We start from the raw sequence: 26,485 nt of genomic DNA, 5'->3' as shown, positions 1-26,485 counted from the left end.
TAAAAATTATAAATCAATTCATATACTTTTCAAGAAAATGCTATCTATTGCGCATCAAGCAATGCGAATTGCTCTCTCATACGCATAAAATGGTCAATTAGGTGAAATAAACCGATTCCCCAAAACATCGAATCGTAAACCATCGGCTACTATTGCAACCGATGCCCCGATTGTGGCTGTCTACCACCACCGTTCCGCCCGATACACCGATACATCGATATCATCGCGAGTGGCTAACCCAGCTCTGAAAGGGAAGCAAGACACCTAAAAGCAGCAACAAAATGCGCAGCGCGGAAACACAGGCGGCGTGTTAAATAAAATAATAATATATAGTCGGTGCAGCTGGCCGTGTGTGGCCGCTGGAAAAACGGGAAAAGCGTTTACACAGTGCTTTTTATTTAGCATTTTCTCCGTTTCGCCCGTGTCTGTGTATGCGTGTGTTGCGTGCGTGAGTGTGCGTGTTTTTTTTTCCTCATTTGGTGTGTGCTTTTTTTTTGTACATTGCGGAGACGCGCTCTTTTTTGTGGCAGACGGGCGGAAAAGATGAAAAACCGCAGAGAGAGCGTCGAAAATTGATGGGAAAATGTATAAAGTTTGTTAATTGATCGTTTTCGAAATGAAAGCATAGAAAAAGGAGCAGCAACGGCGGCAGCAGCAACAACAACAACAACGAGTAACGAAAAACGGCAAAATTTTTTTGTTTGCCTCGTATCGCATTTTCTCACTCTCTCTCTCTCCCGCTGCGTGTGTGTGTGAGTGTGTGTGTGCGCGTCACATATCGACGTCCCTCTCTTGCCACCGACAACAACAACAAATACAAAACGAAGGAAGGAAAGAAAAAGGGGAATAACGTGAAACATGTTTTTCTGTGGCAACAGCAACAACATAAGCGGCAGCTGCAACTATCGGCAGCAACAACAACAGCAGTATCATAAAACATGTGTGGAATAATCGCAGCGAATTGAACAAAGCCCAAAGCCTGGAAATAAAGTAACCAAAAAAGAGAAACGTCGAAAATCAAATGTAAGTAAGCCTTTTTATGCTTCTGTTTTTGCTGTTTGGTTAGGTTGAAAAAAGAGAGAGCAGAAAGAGAGTCGAAACTCAAGCGTTCAGCAATATACAGCGTGCTGTTAGGCGTTAACAGCGTTGCTGTTATGCGCCCAGCAGGCAAACCAATTGGACTTGCCGGCATTTTAAAGTCCAATTGGCTTGTGGCCATTAGTTTATTAAATCGATGTTTTTTCAGTTAAATGCGGTTTTATGGTATTTATTAAACATATTGCAATTTAAATTTGTCAGCTGGCCATTTGGTTCATTATATTAGACTGCAGTCTTTGTAAATGCTCATCTTGTTATGCGGAAAATGCAGCGTTAGAAGAGATTTCTTACATTTTTTTTGTATCTTTTTCAAAAGGACATTTAATTAGTTGGATTATACAAAAATTTGAATATCAATCTAAACATTTAGTTGACTAGATATTTTCGATTTATTTTATGGGTTCGGTTGCTTCGGTAATTGCTTAATTAAATATACTTGATGTGTTAATTAAGGACTTAAAAGTTATAATTCAATTTATACGTATTCCCTGAATTTGCTCTCTTTTATCGCTCGTTGCGCGCGCCCTCTCGCTCTCCTTCTCACTCTCTTCCGTTTCGAGTTCCATGAAGCGACGCCAAAATAGCAATAAAAACAACGACGCAACAGAGCCGCAAAAGGTGGCAACCCTGCTTGCGTTGCACTTTTTACACCCAACCGCCCACAATTTTTCCAAAAAACAAATACATAAGGGAAAAGGAGGAAAAATCCAAACAGCTGGCAGCCTCGCATTGGCAGCTGTGATTTTCATTCGTTCTTCCGCTGGACAAGATGGCTTTTCCACACTATCTCCTTCTCTATTCCCCCTCCCACTCTCCTTCTCCTCTTTGCGATCGTGTTTCGTTGCGTCTTGGCCTTGCACTCATTTCCCATTGTTATTGTTTATTTCGCAAGAATTACGACACTGTCAGGCGAATTTGTTGGTAAACAATTGTGTATTGAAGCAGCTACGGTGGTCACTCGATACGGGGAAGATCTTTAATATGTACATAACTGACAATACATTAATGATTTGTAATGATATGTGCAAGCTATTTAGTACGATCTTAAAAGTAGGAAATAAATTAACAAGAAAACAAGGATTATACAACTCGCATTTAGGTAATACTTCATATTTACGCTCAAAAAGTGAAACTGAAATTGTTGAAAAATCTCGAAACTCTTATCCAAATAGAGTTAAAATAATTTGCAGCGTTTAGAAAAACAGAATTGTGGACGTAGCATCCGTTAGTAGGGAGCGCATTTGTTAGTACGAGTGATCCCCGTACAGTGAATTCCCTTGATAGCGATCCAGTCCGTTCAGGATTTTCTCCCGCCGCATTCGCTGTTGCTGCCGTCGGCGCTGCCTGTAGAGATCCAGGAGAGCATTGCAGGTGTTCCTGTCGAGTGCGTAACCGCGCGCTCCATTGGCCCTTATGGCGACAGTGGGTAGGCGGTGAACCGACGACTTGTACAGCAAACTGCCGGTGCCGACCTTTTGCTTGGCCTCCACGGCGGCGGATGCGGCGCGACAGGCCGCCTCCTTCACCTGCTCGTACTCCGACTTAGCTTGCGCCACCTGGCGGGCCAGGCGGTCACCACGTGCCTTCGCCGCCGCCAGCATTTGGTTCTTCTCCTCGATATCCATGTTCGACTGGTCGATTAGGCTGTCCATTTCCGACAAAATGCCACTCGTCTGCTGTACGAGGGCCCTGAAAACATTAGTAATCGAAAAAGCATTGATATTAAAAATCGATATGTTATCGCTGGTAGATATTATGATAGATATAACGATATAATTGTTCCGCTTTTAAATTGTGTAGATAGTTGGATGGATTGTGAACAATATTGAATATTGAATATTTATCAATTATACCTGAATGTTTCGGCTTGAACCTCCGCTGCTTTGACCACGGCACAGGAGGCCTCCACGTTCGTCTCACTGTTCTGCAGCGAGCAGCTCACCTGTCCGACCACCTCCTCGGCATCCCGGATCTCCCTAGCGTAGTTGTCCACCATTGCCTGTTTGCCCTCGAGCACCGCATCGGCGGCACGGGCAGCGGAGATGGCCTTTTCCGCCAGCTGCATCTTCGCCTGCCGCGATGCATCTTGAGCGGCGGCCGCCTGTGCATCATTGGCTGCCTTGGCCACCTGGGCGGCATTCTGGGCAATGTGGGTGGCCTTCAGCCGCGAATTGATAATCTCGTCACAGGAGTCACAGTTGTCCCTATCTCTAATATTATTCCTGTCTTTGTCCCGATCCCTGTTTCTATCGCAACCCCTATTTCGATCCCAATCTCGGCCTCGATCCCGATCAATATTGCGATCTTTTTCTCGGTCCCTAGCGCTTTCGTCCATGCTTTCACATCCAGATTGGTAGGACGGTCTTGTGGTGCATCCCAGATAAGGGAATGGCACCACTGTGGCCCCCGAACTACCATTCCCATCGCCGTTGAAGCCCTGGGGAGATATGTCATCGTTGGTGTTGTCCAAATAGCTAGCCAGGGAGGCGTCGTGTTCGTTGTGGGGCTGGTCGAAGCTCATCGCACGGACACTCACAATGCGGAGGATGATAAGGAGCAGGGTATATGGTGGAAATATATACATTTTGAATCCGGAATTTGAGGAAAGCGACTCAGGCTGCTGCTTTCAAAACTACTAGATATTCCATAGAATATATACATATTTCAGGGTATTTTGCGATTCTTTACAGTTGGCTGGCTTTCTAGTACTTTCGCATAGTATCAGTTTAATTGATGATGGGAACCCCTTAACTTACCGTCTAAAAGAGCTAGAACGTATTTGTGAAACGGAAAAGCAATTGTTTGCCCTTTAACGATTTTTTAATTGAGCTGAGTGGTTGCCCATACTTTTCCACCAGCGCTTTTCCAGCTTTCCCATTTCCCATTGTCCTGCAGGATAAATGGCTGCCATAGCGATGGGTAATCAGCACCTCAGTTGGCAGCTTTCGCACCTTGCTCACCTTTCGCACCTTCTTTCTCCCTTTGCCCAATGCAGTGTAAATGCGTATCAAGAATACTTCATTAGTGCCCAATTGCGGCGCAATTGCGACGCTGACGCAGCCAACTGGCTGGCTAACTAAGTATCTAACTAGCTAGCGGCTAGCTGACTAACTAGCTAGCTGGTTAGCTGACTAGCAAGCACGTGTGGCGAGCGGAGAAAGGGTAGAAAGCGGCATAGGTGTGGGTGGGCTGGGAAAAGTCGCACTTTATCACAACAAACCAGATGCTAAGCACGTGCTGCCATTTGTTTTGGTTATTATTATTGTGATTCCAGTCTCTAATCAGTGCGGCCAAATAAATAAGTGTGCGGAAAACAGAAACCATGAATGCAGTTAACTGGCGGTGGGGAAAACGCCACCTGGCGGAAGTAATATCAACAATTGCAACGATCTGTAGATACAGATTCATAGATACATAGATAGCGCTATAATAGATATTTGCGTATTTTTCATTTACACTGAATATACTAACATTTATTCCGTGAGAGAATTCAAATTCTTCGTTGAAATTACGCATAAAAGTCAGGGAAAACATGCTATCCGCATAATTGATTTAAGATTCAAGATGAGTTATTTGAAAGATGAAATTCCATAGATGCAGAGGAAAAAAACGTTTTTCGGGCAACACATTATTAAGTGAAATTCATGCCGGCCATTCAGTTCCTTTGTTATATATATATATATATATATATATGTACATACATGGTATATAGTATCGTTATTGTAGTCTTCTTGTTCTTGTTCTTCCTGCATTCATTATCATTGTTGTTGTTGCTGCCGACTGGTCACCAGTTTACTGCAGTCTGCTTGCGAAACTGAAATTTTCAATGCCACTGTCAAAGCTGCGACGTCATCCGTCATCAATGAATGCGCAGTTTTCAATTACCATACAAAATACAAAACAGTCAGTACAGTGGCGGAAATAGGGAATGATACGGCCATGTTCTCTATAAGAAAGTTGCAAAATGGCAGAACGTTCAATTCAATTGACAGCAAGTGTGCAAGGGAAATCATACACTTGTTTTCCAATGTGATCTTATGAGTATCGCAAACTATGAAAATATGGTATCGTTCGCTCGAATAGATTTAGAGACTTTATAATACAAACCAAATGCTCATTTTATGTTCTTTTTGATTTATAGAGAAGTAAATTTAATCATTGCCAACATCATTTATGTTTTATTACCACATTTTATCATAATATTGTGCATTTGATAAGTTTTTATTTAACGCGATCTTGAGAGATCACAAAAACAACTTCATGAAAGGTTCTTTTTTAATTGCCGCTTGTTGTCTTTTGTATTTTCGCTTGCCACTTGTTAGTGTTTATATTTTTTATTTGCACATTTTTGCGCTATTGCGTATTGAGCAAAAATCAACTTTATTAACTGACCTTGTGTGTGGCCATGTGCCCCAGTGTGTGTGTGTGTGTGTGTGCGTGTTTGTGTGTTTGTGGGAGCGAGATGGCAGCAAAGCTCTGCGACTGCGCCGCTCACTTCACTTCGGTTCATTTCAGTTCATTTCGCTTCAGTTTCGGCAAAGGCAAAATCGGTCATTGAACTTTGAACCACCTCAAGCTAAACAAAAAAAAAAAGAAAAGTACAGAAAAATAAATAAGACAGCAACGAAAGAAAAATAAAACAGCAGCAAAAATAAATATAATAAACATAGCCGGTCAGCGGCGGCATTTACATTCTTCGCTCTTCTCTCCGCTCTTCTTCGCTTTCGATTCTTCTCTATCGCGCCTCGACTTGATCTACAACGCACTTGCTGCGGGGCGTGCGAGCGGGACGGGAATAGGGCTGCGGGGAGTGCAGAGAAAGAAAGCATAAATTCTTCGCCTTTCTTTGCACAATCGCACAATCTTCCATTGAAAAAGTGCTTTCAAAAGCGCAAAAACCGTTTTGATGTCGCTGATGTCCAATTGTTGTTGCTGCCACAGTGGTACCTCGCTATGCAAAACAAAATGAAAAATGCGTCCTAGAATTTGCAACTTCCTTGCATGATTTGCACTTCAAATTTGGAAGATAGCTAATATCCACGAAATTGAACTTCAAATTTGAGACAAAACCAAGTTATTTGATTTCGATTCAAGTTATGGAAGACGTGCCGTACTATTTCCTTGCCAAATTCCCTTAACTCTTCTCGTTCTTGGCTAATCAGCGATACTAATGAATACAGAAGAAGCGGAAAACGCCTACAAGGTATTTTTAGTAGACACCTAGAAAATCTGGAGCACGCACATAGCCAAATAAGTTTGTGTATGTAGGCAAATGTGTGAGTACGCCACCGTATTAATAACAAAACGTTTTCTTTCCTCTTTTTTTTTCTCGGGCGTCGCCACATGTTGCACTTTTAATAAAATCGAGTTCACAAAAAAAAAAAAGAAAAGGAATGCAGAAATAGAAAAAGACGCTGTTGCAAAAATATGATTTATTTCAATTATTAGTTTAGTAGCAGCATTTAATGTGCACGCAAATTGAATTAAACAAAACGAGTGCAAATGGAAAAAGTCACACGAACGATTTGGGTCACCACATGACGTGCTGTGCTCCCCTCTCTTCTTCTCATTCTGCGGTGGGTGGCTGTAGTGGGTGGGCGGTGGAGAAAGGCGAAAGCGAGACGAAAGAGAGCGCGAGCGGCAGGGCAACACACACACACATACACATGTGTACTACCACCACACGTACATTGGCGCAGTCCGACAGACAGACAGCCAAGCCAAGCGATTCTGACGTCAAACGGCCGCCGCCGATCATAAAGTTGTATTTTTTATGCCCCCGCTACAGTGGCTACTCGCTTAGTTGGCCTGCTAATATAGGGATTTGCGGTAAAACCCAGACCTCAGCTTATTGATGTTTTATTATTTAAAAGTGAAATTGAGCATATTTAGTTTGGCATATCTCTTAGATAAAATCGCTGATAGCAATCAATGTCACTATTCGCGAATGATTACTGTAATGTTAGGAATCTTAATGTGGCATTTTTAGTACTTTTCCCAGAAGTTGGGGGAGTAGACTTGTGATCCGATTGCGAAGATATTCGTAGACCACCCAGCCGCAGGACAGGGTTGCCAGCTGCACCAAAAGCCGAATTAGTTGGCCAACGTTTCGCACAGTGCGCCTTAGCTTTTTTACTCTATTGTTTTGTCCGTTTGTGTGGGAGTGCGTGGGTGTGTGTGTCGTTATTGCAGCTATTTATTGCTGCTTTTTGCCGATTTCGTGTTGGCCCCAAAATAAACGATGAAGCATGCAAAACAAAAAAAAACTGGCTGCTGCTGCCTGCGCTAAAAATAAACGCAATAGTAAATAAATAACGATCCCCGGACATCGGCGGTCGGACCGGACCGTCCGTCCGTCCGTCCGCATTGCAGAAAAGTGTGAAAAGTCAAATGAACATGAACTGATAATGATAACGTGAAAGCTGTTCGATTGTCGATCGCTGATCGTCGATCACAGTTGACAACAACGGGTTAACACTCGTTAGCCACATGATCTGCAAAAGATCCGCATCCGCACTCTGCGAATCGCTTGCTTACTTTATTAGTCACAAAGTGCAGGCAGGAGTGACGCATTTGTTTCTTCTCTTTTTCATTCCTCCCACTTTTTTTTTTTTTTTGGTACTGATTCCGATTCTGATTCACACCAGGAGAATCATTCACGGGCTGCAGTTTTCCTGCTCTCTGTATCCCGTTTTGTGGTTTTTGTTGATTTGGGAACTGGTTTTCTTCTGTTTTGCCGGTAAAATGTGTGAATAATTTCAGCAGAAAAGCAAAAAAAAAGCCGTGGAATAACTTGCCCATGAATATTTAATGTAATTCTGTGCATTTTATTGCATTCCATAAATGATAATAATTAATAATAATATTTTGCATAGTTTTCTTGTTTGGTGTTATTATTACACTTTAATAAATTTGCTGTATAGCCTTCGTCACTAGAGTGCTAACCGCAGCTGTACAATTGTGCATTTATTTTGCTGTTGTTGTTTGTTATCCCTTTTTTTGCGCCGCGAGGCAGAGCCAGAAATTGAAGGAGGGGTGGCAACCCTGGTCGTCTGCTGGTCAATTCCATTTGCTTGGCAACAAAATCGCGAAATGCCGACAGAAGAGCAACAACAAAGCAAGAAAAAGTAGCAAGCAGCGCACCTCTAAACGCTTATAAACGCCACTTTCACCGCAGCATAGACAACAAAAGCAATTTGCGCGTGTGGGCTTTGTTTTGTTTAGCTAATTAAAATATTTGCACACGTATATTGTGTATTGTGTGGGGTTAATCGACATTTGTAATTAAAATGCACACCAAATTTTTCGCCTTGACAACAGAGTCGAAAACGAGTAATCGAAATCGAAATCGAACTTGAAACAGCTGTCACTCCACGGTGCGTGTATTTGTGTGCGAGTGCAATGTCAGAGGTGGGCGTGTGTGTGTGTGTATGTATGTATTAGAGGCGGCGCCCCGGCAGAAGAAAAAAAAACACAACGAAAAAAGCCAAGCCACACGTTGAACTTGCGCGCTCTCTCGCTCGCACACAGACGCATGCTTTTTGCGTCGCGTGTCGTTCGTTCACCTGCCAAAGAGAAACACAGAGCGATAGAGAGTTGGGAGAGCGAGCTGATTAACATCGCGTTAACAGAGGCAGAGAGAGCGCCCGATTGTTATTATTTATTATTTTTATTTGCGACGTACGCTTCAAACCTTTTCCGGCTCCCCAATTCATACACATATATGCGTATTTGAATATATATATACTTAACTATAAATAATTACAATTCAATTAGTTGATTAAACAAACGCCTTCTCTCATTTCATTGCAGCAAGCAGCAGCACAAACAACAACAGCAGCAGTACAGTTTTGTAAACAAAGCGTGGCGACAATTTTTTACCATTATCAATTGCAAAAGGAAACATTCAAATTTAAAAGTGCTTTTGAAATGTTTATGCAAAATGTTGAGCATAGCGGAAGCCAAAAATTACCATAAAACCAAAAGTACATTAACTTGAGAAAATCGATAGATTCTAGCTAACAAATCGATAAAGAGAAGACAAAAACAAAAAAACAATCCATACAACGCAGAAGAAAGACAGATCGCAAAAGTTTTTGCTTTCTTCTCAGATTTCCCCCCTGCGACTGTGTGCGTGTGAGTTCGCATTCGCGTGTGTGTGTGTGTGTTTTGTTTTCATTAGAGCACACACACACGCCCCGTTGTGTGGGAGTGTGTGTAATTGCAATGTCGAGCGGTAAATAAACGGAAAGAGCAATAACAATAATAACAACAAGAGCAGCAGGAGAAACGTGTTTTTGTTTTGTTTGTTTCATAAATGTTTGACAATTACACTGTAAAAAAGAAAGAAAAGTAATTCGTGACAAGTGCGCGTACAAACGGTAAAGCAAATTCGAAAAAAAGACTTGAAACTTGTGTTCATAATTTTAAACAAACAACAAAAAGTATTCGACCCATTTAAAAATATATACGAAAAAATATATATTAACCAATACCACATACATAAATCTATATTAACTGGTAATCACGAAAGGAAATTCAAACAAAAACAAGTAATAAGGCAACAACAACGACGCAAAGGATAACGAAATGAATGCAAAATACACAAAAAAAAATATTTAATTTATAAAAAAAAACCTACAAATCACAAGCAACCAAAATCCGACACAAAAACACAATTTCAAACTATCCAAATCGCATGAACAAATAACGCAACATATATATATTCATCTATATAAATATATATAAGCAAGAGTATATATATGTCAAGTACATATAGCGTAATACATAGGAGCCAACAAACCAAGTAAAGATTCATTAATCAGCGCAAAACCAACAAACATCATCCCCATGTATAGATTAGAGGATACGAATAGCGGCGGCGTTATGGATAAGAATAAACAGAAACGTAAGTATTATCCACTGATCCTTTTCCAAAAAAAAAAAAAAAAAAAAAACTAAGGATCATATCGCTCGGACCGCTCCAGAAACTGCCAAATATTTCATCAACCTTTCACCATTGCAAACCCAGTTTATAACCACTTCTTTTTGTCAATTGAAGTATATCCTGCGAATTTATTCGGTACAATCATTTTTTTAGTGTAAATTGAAGTTAGTTTTTATTGCCATATAGATGGTACTTTGTGCCAATCGAAAATTGTAGTGCTATATTGTAAATACGAGGGGACTGACTATAAATCAAATAAAAGTCAGTCATTTTGCAAATACACTTGACATTCCAAGATAAAAAATGGTGTTAATGTGGCCGCAGTAGTACAGCTGTAACGATACTACATTATTTACCTTTCGAGAATAAATCAGTTCAATATTACTGCTTTCGATGGCAGTGCCATGTTCTGCAATAATTCCACGCAAATGGGGCATATCACCGATAATAATAATTAGTATCAGGATCAGGTGCTATTTTAAATAATGGCCAGATTTCGAACAGCTAATTTGGGCTGCCTTTCCCCACCATTTCCACCGCTTTTCCTGCTCAGGCGAGGAATGCAACAATGTCACTGCATTCATTCAGTAAATAATATGTCCAACTGTTTGCTTATCACTCAACCGTCACCGTCTGTATTTGTTCCAATCCGCACTGTTTTGAAAAACCCGTAAGTCTATGCGGGACTTCCCCATTATTTGCCAAATATGTCGAGACTTTAGTATCCGATTAGCTGGCGCCGCCATCTGTTCATAAAGTTGTCAAGTGGTGGGTAATAGTAGTATTACAGTCGCAGTCACGTCACGATGTGAGTCACCTGCTCCGGATGCAATTATCGATGGTGTGTGATTGTTGGTAGTGGCCCTATCCCCCCCCCCCCCCTCATTCCTCGCCCAAAATGCAAGTGGCCAAAAAGGTGGCGGGGAGCGAACGCAAAATGTCGTCAACTATTTTTATTTTCGGCCGAGAGACGCGACAGACAAACAACGAACATGAGAACTTTGGGGCAAAGATCCCACATTGCGAACGGAGGATCGGATCGGATCGGATCGGATGGGATCCCTATAAATAGAGGGACTGGTGGCTATGCTCCTGCGAATCTTTCGAGGGGCCCCGAACGCATTAATTATTCAACTCTTCCATCGATTGGCAAGCGTTCAATTTGTTTATTATAAAAGCAAAATATTTTTTAATTGCTTTGGCGAAATGGAAAACACAAATTAGCTTGGCGTGTAGACAGACATTTACATAACTCGAAAGAACACAAGTTTATAATTATTTCAAAATCGTTTGGCATTACTGGGCATTTTAGTTTCGAAAACGATTTCCTATTTTTATGGCCCACTCTGCCAAGTGGCAGCTCAACCAGTTATACAGTTTTGTAACGCACTGCATTATGTACACACACTTTTTGCCTGGGGTTAATTACATTTTATTTTAATTTCACATTTCGTTTGCTTTGTTTTGATTTCCTTGACTTGCCGACGACGCAAAAGCCGAAACAAAGAAATGCATACTTACATATGTATGTATGTATGTATGTATGTATATTTGTATCTTTGCGCGCACGAGACAAGTGCGAGCACTTTCCCACCCACAACCACCCAGCGTTCCCCCATTTACCCCACATGCATTCGCTACATGTCACTACGCTACATGTCATTATTGAAATGCCATTATCAACGAAAAGCGGAACTCCCTCTGTCAAAAAAAACACTTGTGATAGAAAACAAAAGGCCAGCCAGAAGTGAGCTTTTCACCAACAATAATGGGGGAGAATACCTAAGAAAACCGATTTATTCGTTTGTGGTTAATCACAAGCAAGTGCAAGTAACTCTGTGATCAATATGGAGATACTGAAAGGTATTTACCCAACACTGTTTCAATCAGTTGAGCTTCTTCAACACCAGAGATGTGCACTCCGAAACAAAGGTCGAAAGGTATGGATTTGACCAAGAGATATCACCAAGAGATTTTTCTATTTCCCATTTACTCAAATGCAATTGTGCAACACTGAACGAGTCTAGTGTAGTGTTAATATAGCGAATTCCGATGCCAGATAGCCGGGCATTCCCTACTTTAGCTTCATGATCATTACCACGCCGAGATCGTGATGATCGTTGCTGCAATCTCGCTATCGGCGCTCGGCTTCGTTCGTGTGTTCCGCATAAGTGCAGCAAAAAAGTGCAAAAACACCAAGTGAAATAAAAGAGCAGGGAGAAAACACGGTTCCGTATAAATAAAACAGACGACAACAACAACAACAACGACGAGTGGCAAACTTTGGGGACAGAACTGGGGGAACAAAAACCGAGGCAGTTTGCGCTGAATTTTCACACGAAACAGACCGCGCTTCATACAGCCAGATCCAAATGGATCTTAAATTACTTAAATAAACTATATAAAAATAAACGAAATAAGCATATCATTTTGATTGAAAAAAGGAAGCGGTTAGTGCAAAGTGCGTTCGCGATTCCGATTGCGATTCCGATTGCCAGTGATATGTCGACGGCCCTGGTTTATTGGCAGTCAATGAATGGCGGCGATCCGGTTGACAAGGCCACCGCGGATTGGGCGCCATTCGTGGTTGGTGCAGCAGCTGGTGGCAGCTTCAGTAGCAGCATCATCACCAGCAGCAGCAGCAGCTTGAACCACCATCCGCACAACGGCCACCACAATCACCATCATCCGCCTCATTACATCAATTATTTGGCGCAAATTGGCTGCCAGCATCGTGTCAGAAATTGGCCAACAAATGGCAATCAGGATCAGGCGGATGACGACGACGCTGGCCATCAGATCATCTCTAAATTCCTGCCCAAAAGTGCCTGGGACACGGTGCTGTTGGATGTGAAGCGGGATGTAGATGAAGATGGAGATAGAGATAGAGATCGGGTCGATGGCAATGTGCTGATGGTTCAGGGATCGTCATCATCATCATCGAGAATGAAGGCGGAACGGGCACTCTATTATACTAGTAAGCCCATTGGATGAAACAGAGAAGTTGGCCTAGAAAAATTTGTTGCATGTCAGTTTAACTGACCGACAACTTTTTTTTTTGCGTTTGCACAATTAGTCAACGAATAGAAAGGAAAAGTATCTTTGCTCTCGCCACATGTTTTTTTGGAAATTAGAAATGGAGTGTTGGAATATCAAATGTCGCGGATTATCATCGAAAACACAGCTGCTGCCACTTACAGGTTTTACCCTGTTGCTTGATTTTTTCATTCTTGTTTATAACGTTGGGTCTATTTTTGTTGCACAAGCCATCAGCGAACGAAGAGCGAAGAGCAACAAAACAAAAAGAGTGAGCATGTGAAATGGTCATAGGAACGTGGGGAAATAGAATCTACAAACGGCAGAATTATGTATCTGCGCCTGCATATTGTGTAATAATTTCAGTTCAGTTCCGTCTGGTTCTAAAATTAAGGTAGAGCTTCTTTTTTACTTACCTCTGCTGGCCTGCCAATGCACAGGAAAAAAATATTGCTAGCAAAAGTAGATTCTTCGGAAAGGAAGAGAAATGTTCCAATTCGTTTTTTTTTATATGGCAGCATCATGTGCTTACTATCTTTAACTCACTAGTATGACCACCAATTCAACAACTAATTTTAGAACGAATTTTGCATCTTGAGTTAAAAAAAGAATGCATGACTCTGGGCTGGCTCTATATCAGATCTTAAATGGGAATTGGCAGTGTTTTTCCTGCGGTGTGTGTCCACACTTTTCGCCCTACCCTTTGCTTTTATTATCGTTTTGGCAACTCTTGACGCTGACGTAGTCAGGTGTGCAAGAAAACAGGTGCATTTTGCAGAGGAGCGGTGTCCGAGCGATCCGGTCAATGAACCAGCACAGAACGGCGCACAACGAAGGCGGCAAGCAAATACATCGCAATAATTATATATACACACATATATATTTGTATAATTCCCGCCGATATCTGATAGTATCTCTGATCTCTTCCTTTCTCTTACGCTCTAGTGTCCGCTTATGGGTCCAGCGGCGGCAGCGTCGACGCAGCGCAGGGCAGCGGAAGCGGGGGCGGAAGACAGCGCCACGCCCCACTCTACGGGCGATTCGTCGACGCAGAGGATCTGCCTGCCACGCACCGGGATGTCATGCACCATGTGAGTATTATCAACTAGCATTATCCTTATCTTCAATCCAAAACATGCATTTACACACAAAGGACATGCAGAAGTTGTGTTTCTTTCTTTTAGAAATTGTAGAACATTTTTTGTTTAGAAAAAATCCACAAATATTTCAACGGAGCCGTGTAAAAGATAACTTTACTTCGTTGAATATGAACTTACTTTTTCCCATGCTCTACTTAAATTAAAACATGCAATTAGAAAGGTTTATGGCGCATTTGAGAAAGCCGCGCCCTCGGAAGAACAAAGAATGGTATTTTTCAGGACTGGTTTTGCCTTTCTCAATGCGGCCATTAAGACTGCGTATTTATGTTAATAACGAAGCTTAGCAAGTACATTAATAATGTTGTTTTAAGAAATTAAAGAGATTGTGTTCAAAATAAAAATGATTTGATCTGAGCACGATCTGAGCCAAAGCTAGCTGGGCATCACTTTATTGAACAGTTTGAGTAATACGTTCTCCATCTCATTCCACAGCACTCTAGTCCCTCGTCTTCGTCGGAGGTGCGCGCCATGCAGGCCCGGATTCCCAACCACTTTCGGGAGCCCGCCTCGGGACCTTTGCGCAAGCTGAGTGTCGATCTGATAAAGACCTACAAGCACATCAACGAGGTGAGTGTGGCCCATAACTGGCGTTTAATCTGGTTAATCTACAAGCAAAACATATGAGAACCAATTGATAATTGGATATTTGATCATAAAATCCTATGTTTATCGTGGCAATATTGAGTTTGGATCATGTTTACCAGGTTCTCTTGTCGTTACAATGCACATAACTTTTCTGTTTTCATTTGCATTAGTAAATAGTGATTCTATTGATATTTTAGCTTGGCAAGATTCCATATCATTTCAAAAAGTATATTCTATCTAGTTTATGTAACTGTCTACCTTATCAATTACCATTGCGATGATGTTGTTCTTGTAGTCTGCAAAACTACGAAGGAACCTTGGCATCCATCCATCCCGATTTCTTTCTTCTTTTTTTTTTATTTACGCTTATATGTCGATCGGAATTTCGTCGGGGGCTTTTCTCGTCTTGTGGCTTTCTTTTTTCGGCTGTCTGACTATCTGCTGACAGCGGATATTTGTGGCGTTGAGCTGGGCTAAAGATACGTTTGTCCTTGACCCGTTCGTGGGGTCAATTCCCCCAACAGCGTCACCGTTCCCCCGCAGCCAGCCATTTGCAGTTGGCTTCGATTGACGTCGTCTGCCGCCTCGGTTGACAACAGCCGAAAAAAAATAAATAAATAAAAGGAGCATAAATGCTACACGCAACTGTCTCGGTTCTCCTGCCAAGTTCCCAAATTTCTCAACGAGAACGTCCCCCGAATAACTAATACTTGTTTCTTGATGGCCTCTCATGGAAACTGTCAAATGACGCTATGACAAAATGCCGCCGACCTAAATCGGTGATTATGCGCCTTGAGTGGGTGGGGCGAATGTCGCATGCCTCATAAAAATGTTAATATTTCACGCAGTTTGAGTTCTTACGAGTTGCACGCAACTTTTCCCAATAAAAAAAAAACCTTCACTTTCTGGCATTAAGGATAGCTACTATATTCTATATTTTCTTTGACAAAGCGTACTTAATTGTAATTAATTTAAACCGGCATCTTAAAATGTAGCTTATTCTCAACGGAAGTCAAACATATTGAAATCGGTAAATGAGAATGCTGCAGTTGGGCGATTTGACAGCTAGCGATGTTGCAAGTATTTGAATTTGACAGGTGCTCTCGAGCAGTTGGAGTGCTTTTGACAGAAGTTACAGTTACATTTGCAGTTGGCAGCTTGTGCCGTTGGAGATGCCGTAATATTGCAAATGCCTTTTCGCTGCCGCTTTGTATGCTACAGTTTTCGATTTCGAGAGAGTGGGGCTCTCTTCCTCTGACTCTGTCTCCTGTATCCTCTCGCAACGTGGTGCTATCTCACTTGCACCACCGCCAACTTGCCGCGTTAGCAACAACTTTTTTCACCAAGCTGCAGCCTTTTTTCCCCCGTGAAAGAGAAGCCGTGGTGGGGAAAAAGAGAGTACGAAAGAGTGAGTCGAAAAAGGGAGAGAGGATTTTCTCTTTTTTTTTTTTAGCTTGGCGTCGCCCTCTTTCGGCATTTTTTTTTTTATTTGCCGGTCTTGGTTCTCATTTTCGCGATTTCCCCATCTTCCCACTTTGTGTTTACATTTGTCGTTGATGAAGTGGAAGTAACGGGATTACTTGCAACTGGCCAATAGAATCCAATTATCTTTAACACTTCAATTTTTGGAAATTGTATTATTTTTCTATTACTTCACATGCATTTTGAACATATTATAATGGGTTAGAAAACTAATATATGTAAACAACACAGAAATGCTATCTATTGAAATTGATCCGACTATTTTAAGTGTATAATCGTATTCTCCTGGCAGATTCGCGTTGTTGCCCTTTAGGTCACTCTACTTGCCGCCAGGTGGCGAACATGATCATAATATTACAACAAAAGCATGAAATGTGTTTTTTTGTTTTATAGTTAAAAAAAGATTTTTTTTTATTTGTAAATTTTTAATATATATGATAATATTATTTACTTCATTTCAGGTTTACTATGCGAAAAAGAAACGTCGTGCCCAGCAGACGCAAGGAGACGACGACTCATCTAACAAAAAGGAGCGAAAACTTTATAACGACGGCTACGACGACGATAATCACGACTATATAATCAAGAATGGCGAAAAGTTTTTGGATCGCTACGAGATCGACTCTCTGATCGGTGAGTGGGGATCATACATATATCTATCGAAATTTAACTCATTTACTAATTACGTTTCCGCAGGCAAAGGCAGTTTTGGCCAGGTGGTGAAGGCTTACGACCACGAGGAGCAGTGCCACGTGGCGATCAAGATAATTAAGAATAAGAAACCGTTCCTAAACCAGGCACAGATCGAGGTCAAGTTGCTCGAGATGATGAACCGGGCGGATGCCGAAAACAAATACTACATCGGTATGTGAATCTATATATATACCTTTACTAAAGTACAAAGCATATTTAATCCATTGAAATCATTTTGATCCGCAGTTAAGCTCAAGCGGCACTTCATGTGGCGCAACCACCTGTGCCTGGTGTTCGAGCTGCTCTCATACAACCTGTACGACCTGCTGCGGAACACCAACTTCCGGGGCGTTTCGCTGAACCTCACGCGCAAGTTCGCCCAGCAGCTGTGCACCGCACTGCTCTTCCTCAGCACCCCCGAACTGAACATAATTCACTGTGATTTGAAGCCCGAGAACATCCTGCTCTGCAACCCGAAGCGCTCGGCGATCAAGATCGTTGACTTTGGCAGCTCCTGCCAGTTGGGACAGCGGGTAAGTGATGGCGTAGAGTTAGAGTCCTTCAAATATGCATTCAAAACTAAACAATGTACTCCTTGAATCCCCACAGATCTACCACTACATCCAGTCGCGCTTCTACCGCTCGCCGGAGGTGCTGCTTGGCATCCAGTATGACCTGGCCATCGATATGTGGTCACTGGGCTGCATCTTGGTCGAGATGCACACCGGCGAGCCGCTCTTCTCCGGCTGCAACGAGGTGGACCAGATGAACAAGATCGTCGAGGTGCTGGGCATGCCGCCCAAGTATCTGCTCGACCAGGCGCACAAGACCCGCAAGTTCTTCGACAAGATCGTCGCCGATGGCTCCTATGTGCTGAAGAAGAATCAGAACGGCAGGAAGTACAAGCCGCCAGGATCCCGCAAGCTTCACGACATCCTCGGAGTGGAAACAGGCGGTCCAGGGGGCAGGCGTCTCGATGAGCCGGGCCACTCCGTCTCGGACTATCTGAAGTTCAAGGATCTGATCCTGCGCATGCTCGACTTTGACCCCAAGACACGGGTCACGCCCTACTATGCCCTGCAGCACAACTTCTTCAAGCGCACGGCAGACGAGGCAACCAATACGAGCGGCGCGGGCGCCACAGCGAATGCAGGAGCCGGTGGCTCCGGTTCCAGCGGAGCAGGAGGCTCCAGCGGCGGAGGCGTCGGCGGTGGCCTCGGAGCGAGCAACAGCAGTAGCGGTGCGGTCTCCTCATCCAGTGCAGCGGCTCCAACGGCGGCGACAGCAGCGGCCACGGCCGCAGGATCCTCCGGTTCGGGTTCAAGTGTCGGCGGGGGATCCTCCGCAGCGCAGCAACAGCAGGCGATGCCGCTGCCATTGCCGCTTCCCTTGCCGTTGCCACCACTCGCGGGTCCTGGCGGTGCGTCAGATGGCCAATGTCACGGTGAGTAGTAGTTGATTTTAAGGCATGCAAATTGGGGGAGTAATCTCTGCAGGTTATTGATGAAGTCTGTGGTCGGAGTTTGGCGTCAATAATCAAAATCAAACAAATATTGAAATCAAAAACATTTTTGTTTATTAAAATCAAAATCTAAGATAGTTTCATTAACTAATTATACTTTTTGTCGATGTTGATGCCATGTTCTATTGCCGCAGATTGCATTGATATTCCCTGGCTTTTAAAATCGATACCATTGAGTTTTGTAGCTCCTGTCCCACAGAATTTTGTGTTTGTTGATTATGAATTTGATTTTTTTTGGAGCTGCTTTGAAGCAAAAGCTCTCTCAGTTATGTGTTGTAGTTCGTAGCGAGTGGGTACTGTATTTATCGAAGGATCGAAATCTTCAGTTGCTGAATTTCGTGTGTGTTTTATGTGTGTGTGTGTGTGCAAACGAAAAGCATTTATAATTTAGTTTTTAGCTGTGGACAAATTTGTAATTGAATATATTGTTTGTATTAGGCAATTATGATTATGATTTATATACGCTAATTTATGATTACCATTATGTTGCACTAGTCACCCTTAATTATAAGAAGTGTTTCGTTTTATTTTTAGTTCGGCGCATAGTGCGAATTTAATTTGTTGTACGATACTCAAGTTTGTGATGAGTAGCAAGCAAGAATGCAAGCAATGATGATTGGTGGTCCCTCATATAAAGATAAATTCCTTTCTTTTTCTATTCGAACACCTCGCTCGATCACTCGAATATACAAATATGTGTCAAATAAAACCCATGCAAATTCAAATGATGCCAGCAGACGATCGCCGATGACCGGCAACAACGGCAGCCACATCTGCAGCAGCAACATCGACTGCGGCGGCAAATACGAGGATGCCACAACAGTAAACAGCGACATGCAGCATGCGGCATGCAGCAACCGTGCAACCGTGCAACGAGCAACTTTAGGAGCAGCTGCAACATGGTCATGTTATCCATTATATCTAATAGCTACTGCGTTTTGTAAATACTCATGTATCTCTTTCACATTGAAACACACACACACCATCTGTCTATCTCTTTCCACGCCTCTGTATCTCTCTCTTTCTCGAACGCCACTTAAAACAAAAAAAAAAACAAGAAATGCATTTGTTTGTTTTCCTATCAGAAGTAATGTGGCGCCTTCACAACTGATTCCAATAAACCGAGAATTTTTTTTTTAGAACTTAATATGTAATTTGTATCGTGCTCACGCATTTTAAGCGCTCGGATGAAAAACAATCGTGTGTTAAGTGTTTAACGTTTTTTTGTCAACTTAATACCGCAAAAATGTCTAAAGAGTAATTACCTAAGTCTAAGCTATTAGTGTCATAGAACCGTACGAAGAGTTTGCGAATACATAAGAATAATAATAAGAGGAATCCTTAACGACTTTCTTAATGACTGCCATACATATATACATACATCTAATATACATACATATATGCATAAGTACAGGTATATACAAGTTAAACGACACTGAGAGAAACAGCGAACAGCAGGGAATATCGTAGCAAATTTAAATTTCCTTTTAAAAAAAAAATATCATTTCAAATCTCGAATGCTTGTAAACATTTTCAGCAGTATCAACTTTTCTTGTTAACTTTTAAAATCATCTGCAAAAGGTGATTAAGGTTTCAGTTTTACTAACCTTTTCTAGCATAAAAAAGAAAGCACTCGAGAGTTTCTTAAATTAATTAAACTTTAATTCACTACCATTTCAATTTGATAATTATAGAAACAGTGATCTTCCTTTAACTCGAATTCATAATTTCTGTAGTCGAACTATGCTGCGACCCTGCTGTTTAATTTTCGAAAAAATATTTAAGCGCGAAAAACGAAAATTTGTAAGAGCGATAATGGATCTCAGTGAAATATGCGAAATACGAAACACAAATCATAGTTTGTAAAAAGTATAAATCCAAAACGAAAATCGTAGACATGTAAAAACGAAACAAATTTCACAAGCAAAAAAGTGGTTAGGAAAGGAATCTGTTTAGTAACCAAAGTACATACACAAAAGTCAAGTAATGAGAAGTGAACTTAATGGAAAACCCCAGTTTGTAACATAGACATAAATAGTTATTTTTTTTTTTTTTTTTATTCCCTAATTATAACCGTTACTCGCTTGATTCGTTGAAAATGTGTGAAAAAGATATAAGCATATAAATTCCTGATTGGCATTACTTACCGAGTCGATTTGGTCCTGTCCGTCCGTATTAACAGACGTATTAATCTTCAAGCCCACACTTTTAAAAAAGGTTTTGAAATTTTTATTCGGTTTTATTTTATTCAGAAAAATGTTGAAATGTTCACTAGCTGAGTAACGGGTATCTGATAGTCTGGGTACTCGACTATAGCGTTCGCTTTTGTTTTAAACCTTTAATTGCCGTCGGATAATGTGTGGTAAAAGCAAATTATAATAGTTTTCTCAATTCATTCAAAAGAATATACGTTTTTATGATTTATGACATTATAAATATAGATAATCTAACGAAATTATTGAACCCTCATTTAAAACTCTAATGAATGCCCGTAATTTCTGAATCGAACGTACATAAATTATTACTCTATAAATAGCGTAACGCATTATATTTGCTTTTACGACCCTTTTGGTGTGTGGTAAAACACTTCTGGGCATTAAAGGGATAACGTAACTGTGGCTTTCTCGCTCTCTTTCTCAAACTTTTGGGAATTACAGGGATTTCGTGTAACGAAACCTCAGCGAAGAAGGAGAGCGAGCAAAGCAAGCGATAGCCGCTTTCTTTTGTGATAAAAACAACCGCAAAAAATAATTAACCCTATGAAGCCCTAACATTGCCGCAATCTTCAAAAAGTTCGGGCCTTGTTACAAATACAAAAAGCAAAAACGAAAAAAAAAGAACAGGCAAAAATGTTAAGCAACAAAGGTCTAATAGAAACGAAACACACTTTCAGAAATAAAACTGCGGTTAATATTTAAATATATGCAAAACAGTTTTAATTGGAACGATTGATAAGCGATAACCGATAAACAAATGGCGATAAGTATCGATAGAGCGTCTAATATGCGAAATACGAGTTGAAAACCAAACACAAATCATAGTTTGTAAAAAGTATAAAGTCGTAGGCATGTAAAAATAGCAGAAAAAATTGGTAAATGAATAAATGAATGCGTTTAGTAAACCACAAGAAGTGAATAAGAAAACAAATGAAACCGTATAGCAAGCATAACAAATTAAATCAGTACGTACTAAAGAGAAGAACTTTAGCATTTAATAAATTAACATACATACATCTATATATAACACTTACGAGTAATTATGCGGAAAAACTCAATTACTTTTATTAGACACAGACGAAAACGCAGACAGACAAACGGATACGAAATACATATAAAAGTAAAAAAGTAAATATTTATTAAAATTAGAGGTTAGCCCCGATAAAATGATCCATGATCTATGAATTTAACAGCAACCGGAGAGACACTTAACAAAACTTGTGTAAAATACTAAAACCCGAAAAGCGAGTGTTATAGGTCGAGTAAGTTTAAAAGTCACCATACATACACACACACATACCCAGCAAAACACATAGAAGATGGCGAAGTATGCAATAAGAGCGATAACTGCAACGATAACGATAACCAATTGTTATTTGGGCAGAGTTGCATTTTGGAAAGGAAGCGGAAATGAAAGCAAAAAGGAAGTGCAATAGCGGTAAAGGGAGACGGAAAAGCGGGGAGACCATAATGCATTTTTTTTACGAAACAGTATTGCAATGATATGAAAAATATGAAATTTGAATTTGAATTCAACCCAAATTAAAAAAAAAAACCAAAAACAAAAGACACAAAAAGCACTCACACACATACACAGAAAACCGACAGACCGACACACATATGGACATGCAACATGTGTGGCATTTATATAATATAAACATACAACAGCTGATGGTTTAAGTTGAATAAGTACGAGATAATTTATTAACGATTAATGAAACCGAAACGAAAACTTTACCAAAACCAAACCAGAAAAGGAATTCATACAAAAAAAACTAAAGCAAACCAAAGCAAAAGATAAAAATTACAAAAAAAGTGAAAAAAAAATCTTCAATAAAAACTTATGATATAATCAACAAAAAAAAAGCATGGGTTAGAAATCTTTAATGTTTGCTGGGCGCAAAAGATCAAATAACTTGAATTCACGGAAAATGCTAATTGGTTTTCATAGAACTGTTTAAGGAACTTTAATTATTTAATGAATATTGTTAACAACTATCGAAGATTTTCGAGTTGAGTTGAAAGACCAAGATGCATAGTATTCTCCGAGGATGACCAAGTTGTTGTCCCTGGTTTTTTCTAAGAAAGGACAACCTCAGCATATGAAACCCATTTAAAGACAAACATCTATTTGTTTTTCAGGCCTGCTTATGCATTCGGTGGCAGCCAACGCGATGAACAACTTCTCCGCTCTGAGCCTGCAGTCCAACGCCCATCCGCCGCCATCGCTGGCCAATAGCCATCACAGCACCAACAGCCTGGGCAGCCTGAATCACATCAGTCCCGGCAGCACCGGCTGCCACAACAACAACAGCAACAGCAGCAACAACAACACACGCCACAGTCGTCTGTACGGCAGCAACATGGTGAACATGGTGGGCCACCACAACAGCGGCAGCAGCAACAACCACAACAGCATCAGCTATCCGCACGCCATGGAATGTGATCCGCCGCAGATGCCGCCACCGCCGCCAAACGGACACGGCAGGATGCGGGTGCCAGCGATAATGCAACTGCAACCGAACAGCTATGCGCCCAATTCGGTGCCCTATTACGGCAACATGTCGTCCTCGTCGGTGGCTGCGGCGGCGGCAGCGGCAGCAGCTGCTGCCTCGCACCTAATGATGACCGATTCGAGTGTGATTAGCGCCTCGGCGGCGGGCGGTGGCCAGGGCGGCGGCAATCCCGGCCAGAATCCGGTTACGCCGTCAGCTGCCGCCTTTCTCTTCCCATCTCAGCCCGCCGGAACGCTCTATGGCACGGCGCTCGGTTCGCTGAGCGACCTGCCACTGCCGATGCCACTGCCCATGTCCGTGCCCCTGCAACTGCCGCCCTCGTCGTCGTCGTCCGTCTCCTCGGGATCAGCATCGGTTGGATCCGGAGGAGTGGGTGTCGGCGTGGTTGGCCAAAGGCGGCACATCACCGGACCCGCCGCGCAGGTGGGCATCTCTCAAAGTGTCGGCAGTGGCAGCAGCGGCTCGGCCACCGGAGCCAGCAGCAGCGATGCCTCCTCGTCGTCACCCATGGTGGGCGTTTGTGTTCAACAGAATCCTGTAGTTATACATTAGCATAAACTGGAAGCAAGCAAAGAACGTTGGATGCTCGCTTAAAACACTACTTTTCACGCCCTTTGCCGCTCTCTGCTGCTATTTATTGCACCGCCAACCAACGCCTCCACCCGCCCACAAACCAAGGAACCACAAATTCACCAACGCAGCAGCACCATAGTTGGTCGGTAATCGGGGGTCTTGTCCACACGTTTTTCCAATTTTACATACCATGTACGATGTACTTCGATGTACATATACTACTAATTTTGACGAATAATTGTTAATATTTTCATCTGCGCTTTTGTAAGATCTTAAGTGAAGAAAATTTCTGTTCTATGTAGACAATTTTAAATGAAAATTCTTTTAATTAGCGATTGTGACAACGTGACTTCAATTGGATAAATAGCGAAGATCATTTTGTTTTGTTTGAGTGGTAATAGTCACACTTTCAGCTTTTCCTGAAAAGAAGCTGAGATTCTTGGTTCATTGTAAGACAAGACGCCCGATGAAGATCACTGCAACACAGACACATGTCCAAAATAAAAATACATTAACATTAACTAGCTGAAATTGACCCTCAGGTCCCACGAAACACACGAAAACTCACTCACCTGCGGTTCTTACTGATTAGTCACTTCGAGCTCTCACCGCCGCGCCCACAGCACCGGCCACGCCCCCAGTCGCCCGGGATCGGGGAGGGGATGCCGTGTGGGCGCCTTGATGGATTCGGCAGAGTTTATTTTTTTACACGCTAGAACCTATTTTTTTTTTTGGTCTAATTATAATGTTTAACTTTATGCAGTAACCGTAACGACATACTTTTACTTTATATAAACGAATCAAAATTAAACTTTATTTAATTGTTAATTTAAATTATGTAATTTTATTCGACGAGAAATCGCTAGTAATATAGAAAGCAAACAAATATGCTTAATTTAAGCAAAACTCAAAAACTTTTTATTGTACAAGTAGGGGGGAGGCCAATAGCATTTGGAAAGAAAAGCAAGCGATGATTAGATCAGAACCTGTGCACGATAGTGCTTCTGCAGCTTATTGGCCTTGCAGCCGAGCTTCATCTGCCACTTGGACTGGACGCGCTTCATCAGATGAATGTCGCGTGCCTTGCGGGCGGCGGACAGCTGCTGCGTTTGCGTCCAGCCCAGAGCCCGGTACTCGCTGAGCACGCGGTGCAGTTTGCGGTCGGACTTCTTGATGACGACGGCGCGTTCCGGACGAAGACGCTGCTTGTAGTAGCGAAGCAGGGAGCGATGACCAATGACCGCGCCTGAGGGCAGCACCAGCTGATACTCATCGCCATCGAGCAGATCCGGCACCACCTCTTCGTCAATGTCCATGCCCTCATTCTGTGCGGGTTAAAAGGTTTTCCAAGATTCAGTCAGCATAAATGGAGGTTTGCTTGTGCTATGTGATACTCACATTGTCCGGATAACTGCTGCTGTAGTCGTAGTATTCGGCATACTCGGCCAGCGCCACACCCTCGTGCAGCATCTGGCAGTGGCCCTTGTCGATCATGTGTTTGCGCACGGCGTCCAGGGAATAGAAGGTCTTGCCGCGATCGTTGCAGAACAGGCAGATGAAGTAGTTGGCCACCTTCTCGCCCAGGTAGTACAGAAGGCCCTCGATGTCCGTGCAGTACTCGGTGTCCGGAATGAAGAACGAGTGCGCCACGGACATGTGCTTTAGGTTCTCCACCAGATCCTCGCTGGCATGTGTGCAGAACAGGCAGTCGCGCTCGGTCAGCGGATTCTCGGGTATCTTGTCCCACTCATCGGAATCCACCTGCAAAAAATCAAGTTGTTCTTTATAAGAAGCTGTATACGTTGTAAAGGTGCATATCTTAACCAGGCATAGAATCTCCAAGGAAATCATTCTCAAGGTAACCCTTCTATGAGCAAGGAAAAGTCTAATGCGAGCTCTATCTGCATAGCGCTTCCTACCTCCTCCTCTTCAATGTCCTCGAAATCATCGTCGTCCTCGTCGACCATCTCCTCGTCGTTATTGGCCTTGACCACCCGCTCCGCGAAGGCCAGTCGACCCTTGCCAGCGGCTGCGGCGGCCAGGGCCGGATGGGGCCGCTGCTCCACGACGCTGCGCGTGCACACGGATGTGGCGGTGCTGGCGCTGCCGCCGCTAGCTGTCATCTGCTCGCGCTCGAAGCGGGCCAGCAGCTCCTTGTGCTTGCGGCTGTTCAGGTGGTTGTCGTGCGCCTTCTGGCTGGCGAATTGGCGTCTGCAGGCGTGGCAGTAGACACTTAGGTTCTGCTCCTCGAGTGCCGCGTCCGTGGCGCTGCGGGCGCTAAGAACGCGCTGCTGGAACTCCTCGGCCGTAACGGGCGGCAGCTGGGCCACCCTGCGCTTCAGATTGTAGCGATGCCAGTCGGTCTTGTAGTGATTCCGCTGCACATCCGCGCTGGCGAAGCGGGCATCGCAGTTCAGGCAGGTGAAGTGCGACATTGTGGCGCTGAGTGGATTCGATGATCGCTTGACTGGCACTCTCGTTTTCGTTGGCACTCTGGAATGGCGTATTTCACAATGGAAAGTAAGGCTGCTCAATTTAATGGTGATGATTAAAAAACAAAACCACGTTCTTGACAGTGTGACCAGACGGCACTCACGTCGGCACCATCCACACACAATATACTAAACAAAGAATTTGTTATATGTTATATATATGAG

General features: G+C 42.5%; 3 protein-coding genes across 8 annotated transcripts, besides 1 other annotated feature; 1 reads left to right on the top strand and 2 right to left on the bottom strand.

Annotated features, from left to right (window-relative positions):
* The first annotated feature begins 204 nt into the window (after positions 1-204).
* On the top strand, positions 205-24,730 carry mnb (minibrain). 5 transcript variants are annotated; one of them, NM_167581.3, is made up of 9 exons: positions 205-1,023; positions 8,911-10,006; positions 14,027-14,172; positions 14,674-14,808; positions 16,770-16,941; positions 17,005-17,172; positions 17,248-17,534; positions 17,611-18,445; positions 22,882-24,730. In NM_167581.3, the coding sequence occupies exons 2-9, from the start codon at positions 9,949-9,951 to the stop codon at positions 23,805-23,807; spliced, it is 2,727 nt and encodes a 908-aa protein (NP_728104.1). In that variant the 5' UTR covers positions 205-1,023; positions 8,911-9,948; the 3' UTR covers positions 23,808-24,730. The 5 variants fall into 5 exon arrangements, with proteins under 5 accessions (NP_728104.1, NP_001014750.1, NP_728106.1 ...); NM_001014750.2 differs by lacking the exon at positions 22,882-24,730 and adding an exon at positions 19,261-19,859; NM_170658.3 differs by lacking the exon at positions 22,882-24,730 and adding an exon at positions 19,058-19,859.
* Positions 2,189-3,709, bottom strand: CG12985 (uncharacterized protein). Its single transcript, NM_133027.2, has 2 exons — positions 2,952-3,709; positions 2,189-2,787 (listed from the first exon to the last, which is right to left on the bottom strand). Exons 1-2 carry the CDS (start codon positions 3,617-3,619, stop codon positions 2,343-2,345), a joined length of 1,113 nt encoding a protein of 370 aa, NP_573255.1. The 5' UTR covers positions 3,620-3,709; the 3' UTR covers positions 2,189-2,342.
* Positions 20,751-20,858: a mobile genetic element.
* On the bottom strand, positions 24,652-26,425 carry CG6769 (uncharacterized protein). 2 transcript variants are annotated; one of them, NM_001272734.1, is made up of 3 exons: positions 25,748-26,425; positions 25,227-25,589; positions 24,652-25,153 (listed from the first exon to the last, which is right to left on the bottom strand). In NM_001272734.1, exons 1-3 carry the CDS (start codon positions 26,261-26,263, stop codon positions 24,803-24,805), a joined length of 1,230 nt encoding a protein of 409 aa, NP_001259663.1. In that variant the 5' UTR covers positions 26,264-26,425; the 3' UTR covers positions 24,652-24,802. The 2 variants fall into 2 exon arrangements, with proteins under 2 accessions (NP_001259663.1, NP_573252.1); NM_133024.4 differs by having other exon boundaries at positions 24,727-25,153.
* Between the last annotated feature and the right edge of the window lie 60 nt (positions 26,426-26,485).

Source organism: Drosophila melanogaster, chromosome X (assembly GCF_000001215.4).
Source record: "Drosophila melanogaster chromosome X".
In the NCBI taxonomy this organism is placed as follows: domain Eukaryota; kingdom Metazoa; phylum Arthropoda; class Insecta; order Diptera; family Drosophilidae; genus Drosophila; species Drosophila melanogaster.
This window is presented reverse-complemented; position numbering and strand designations above follow the sequence as displayed.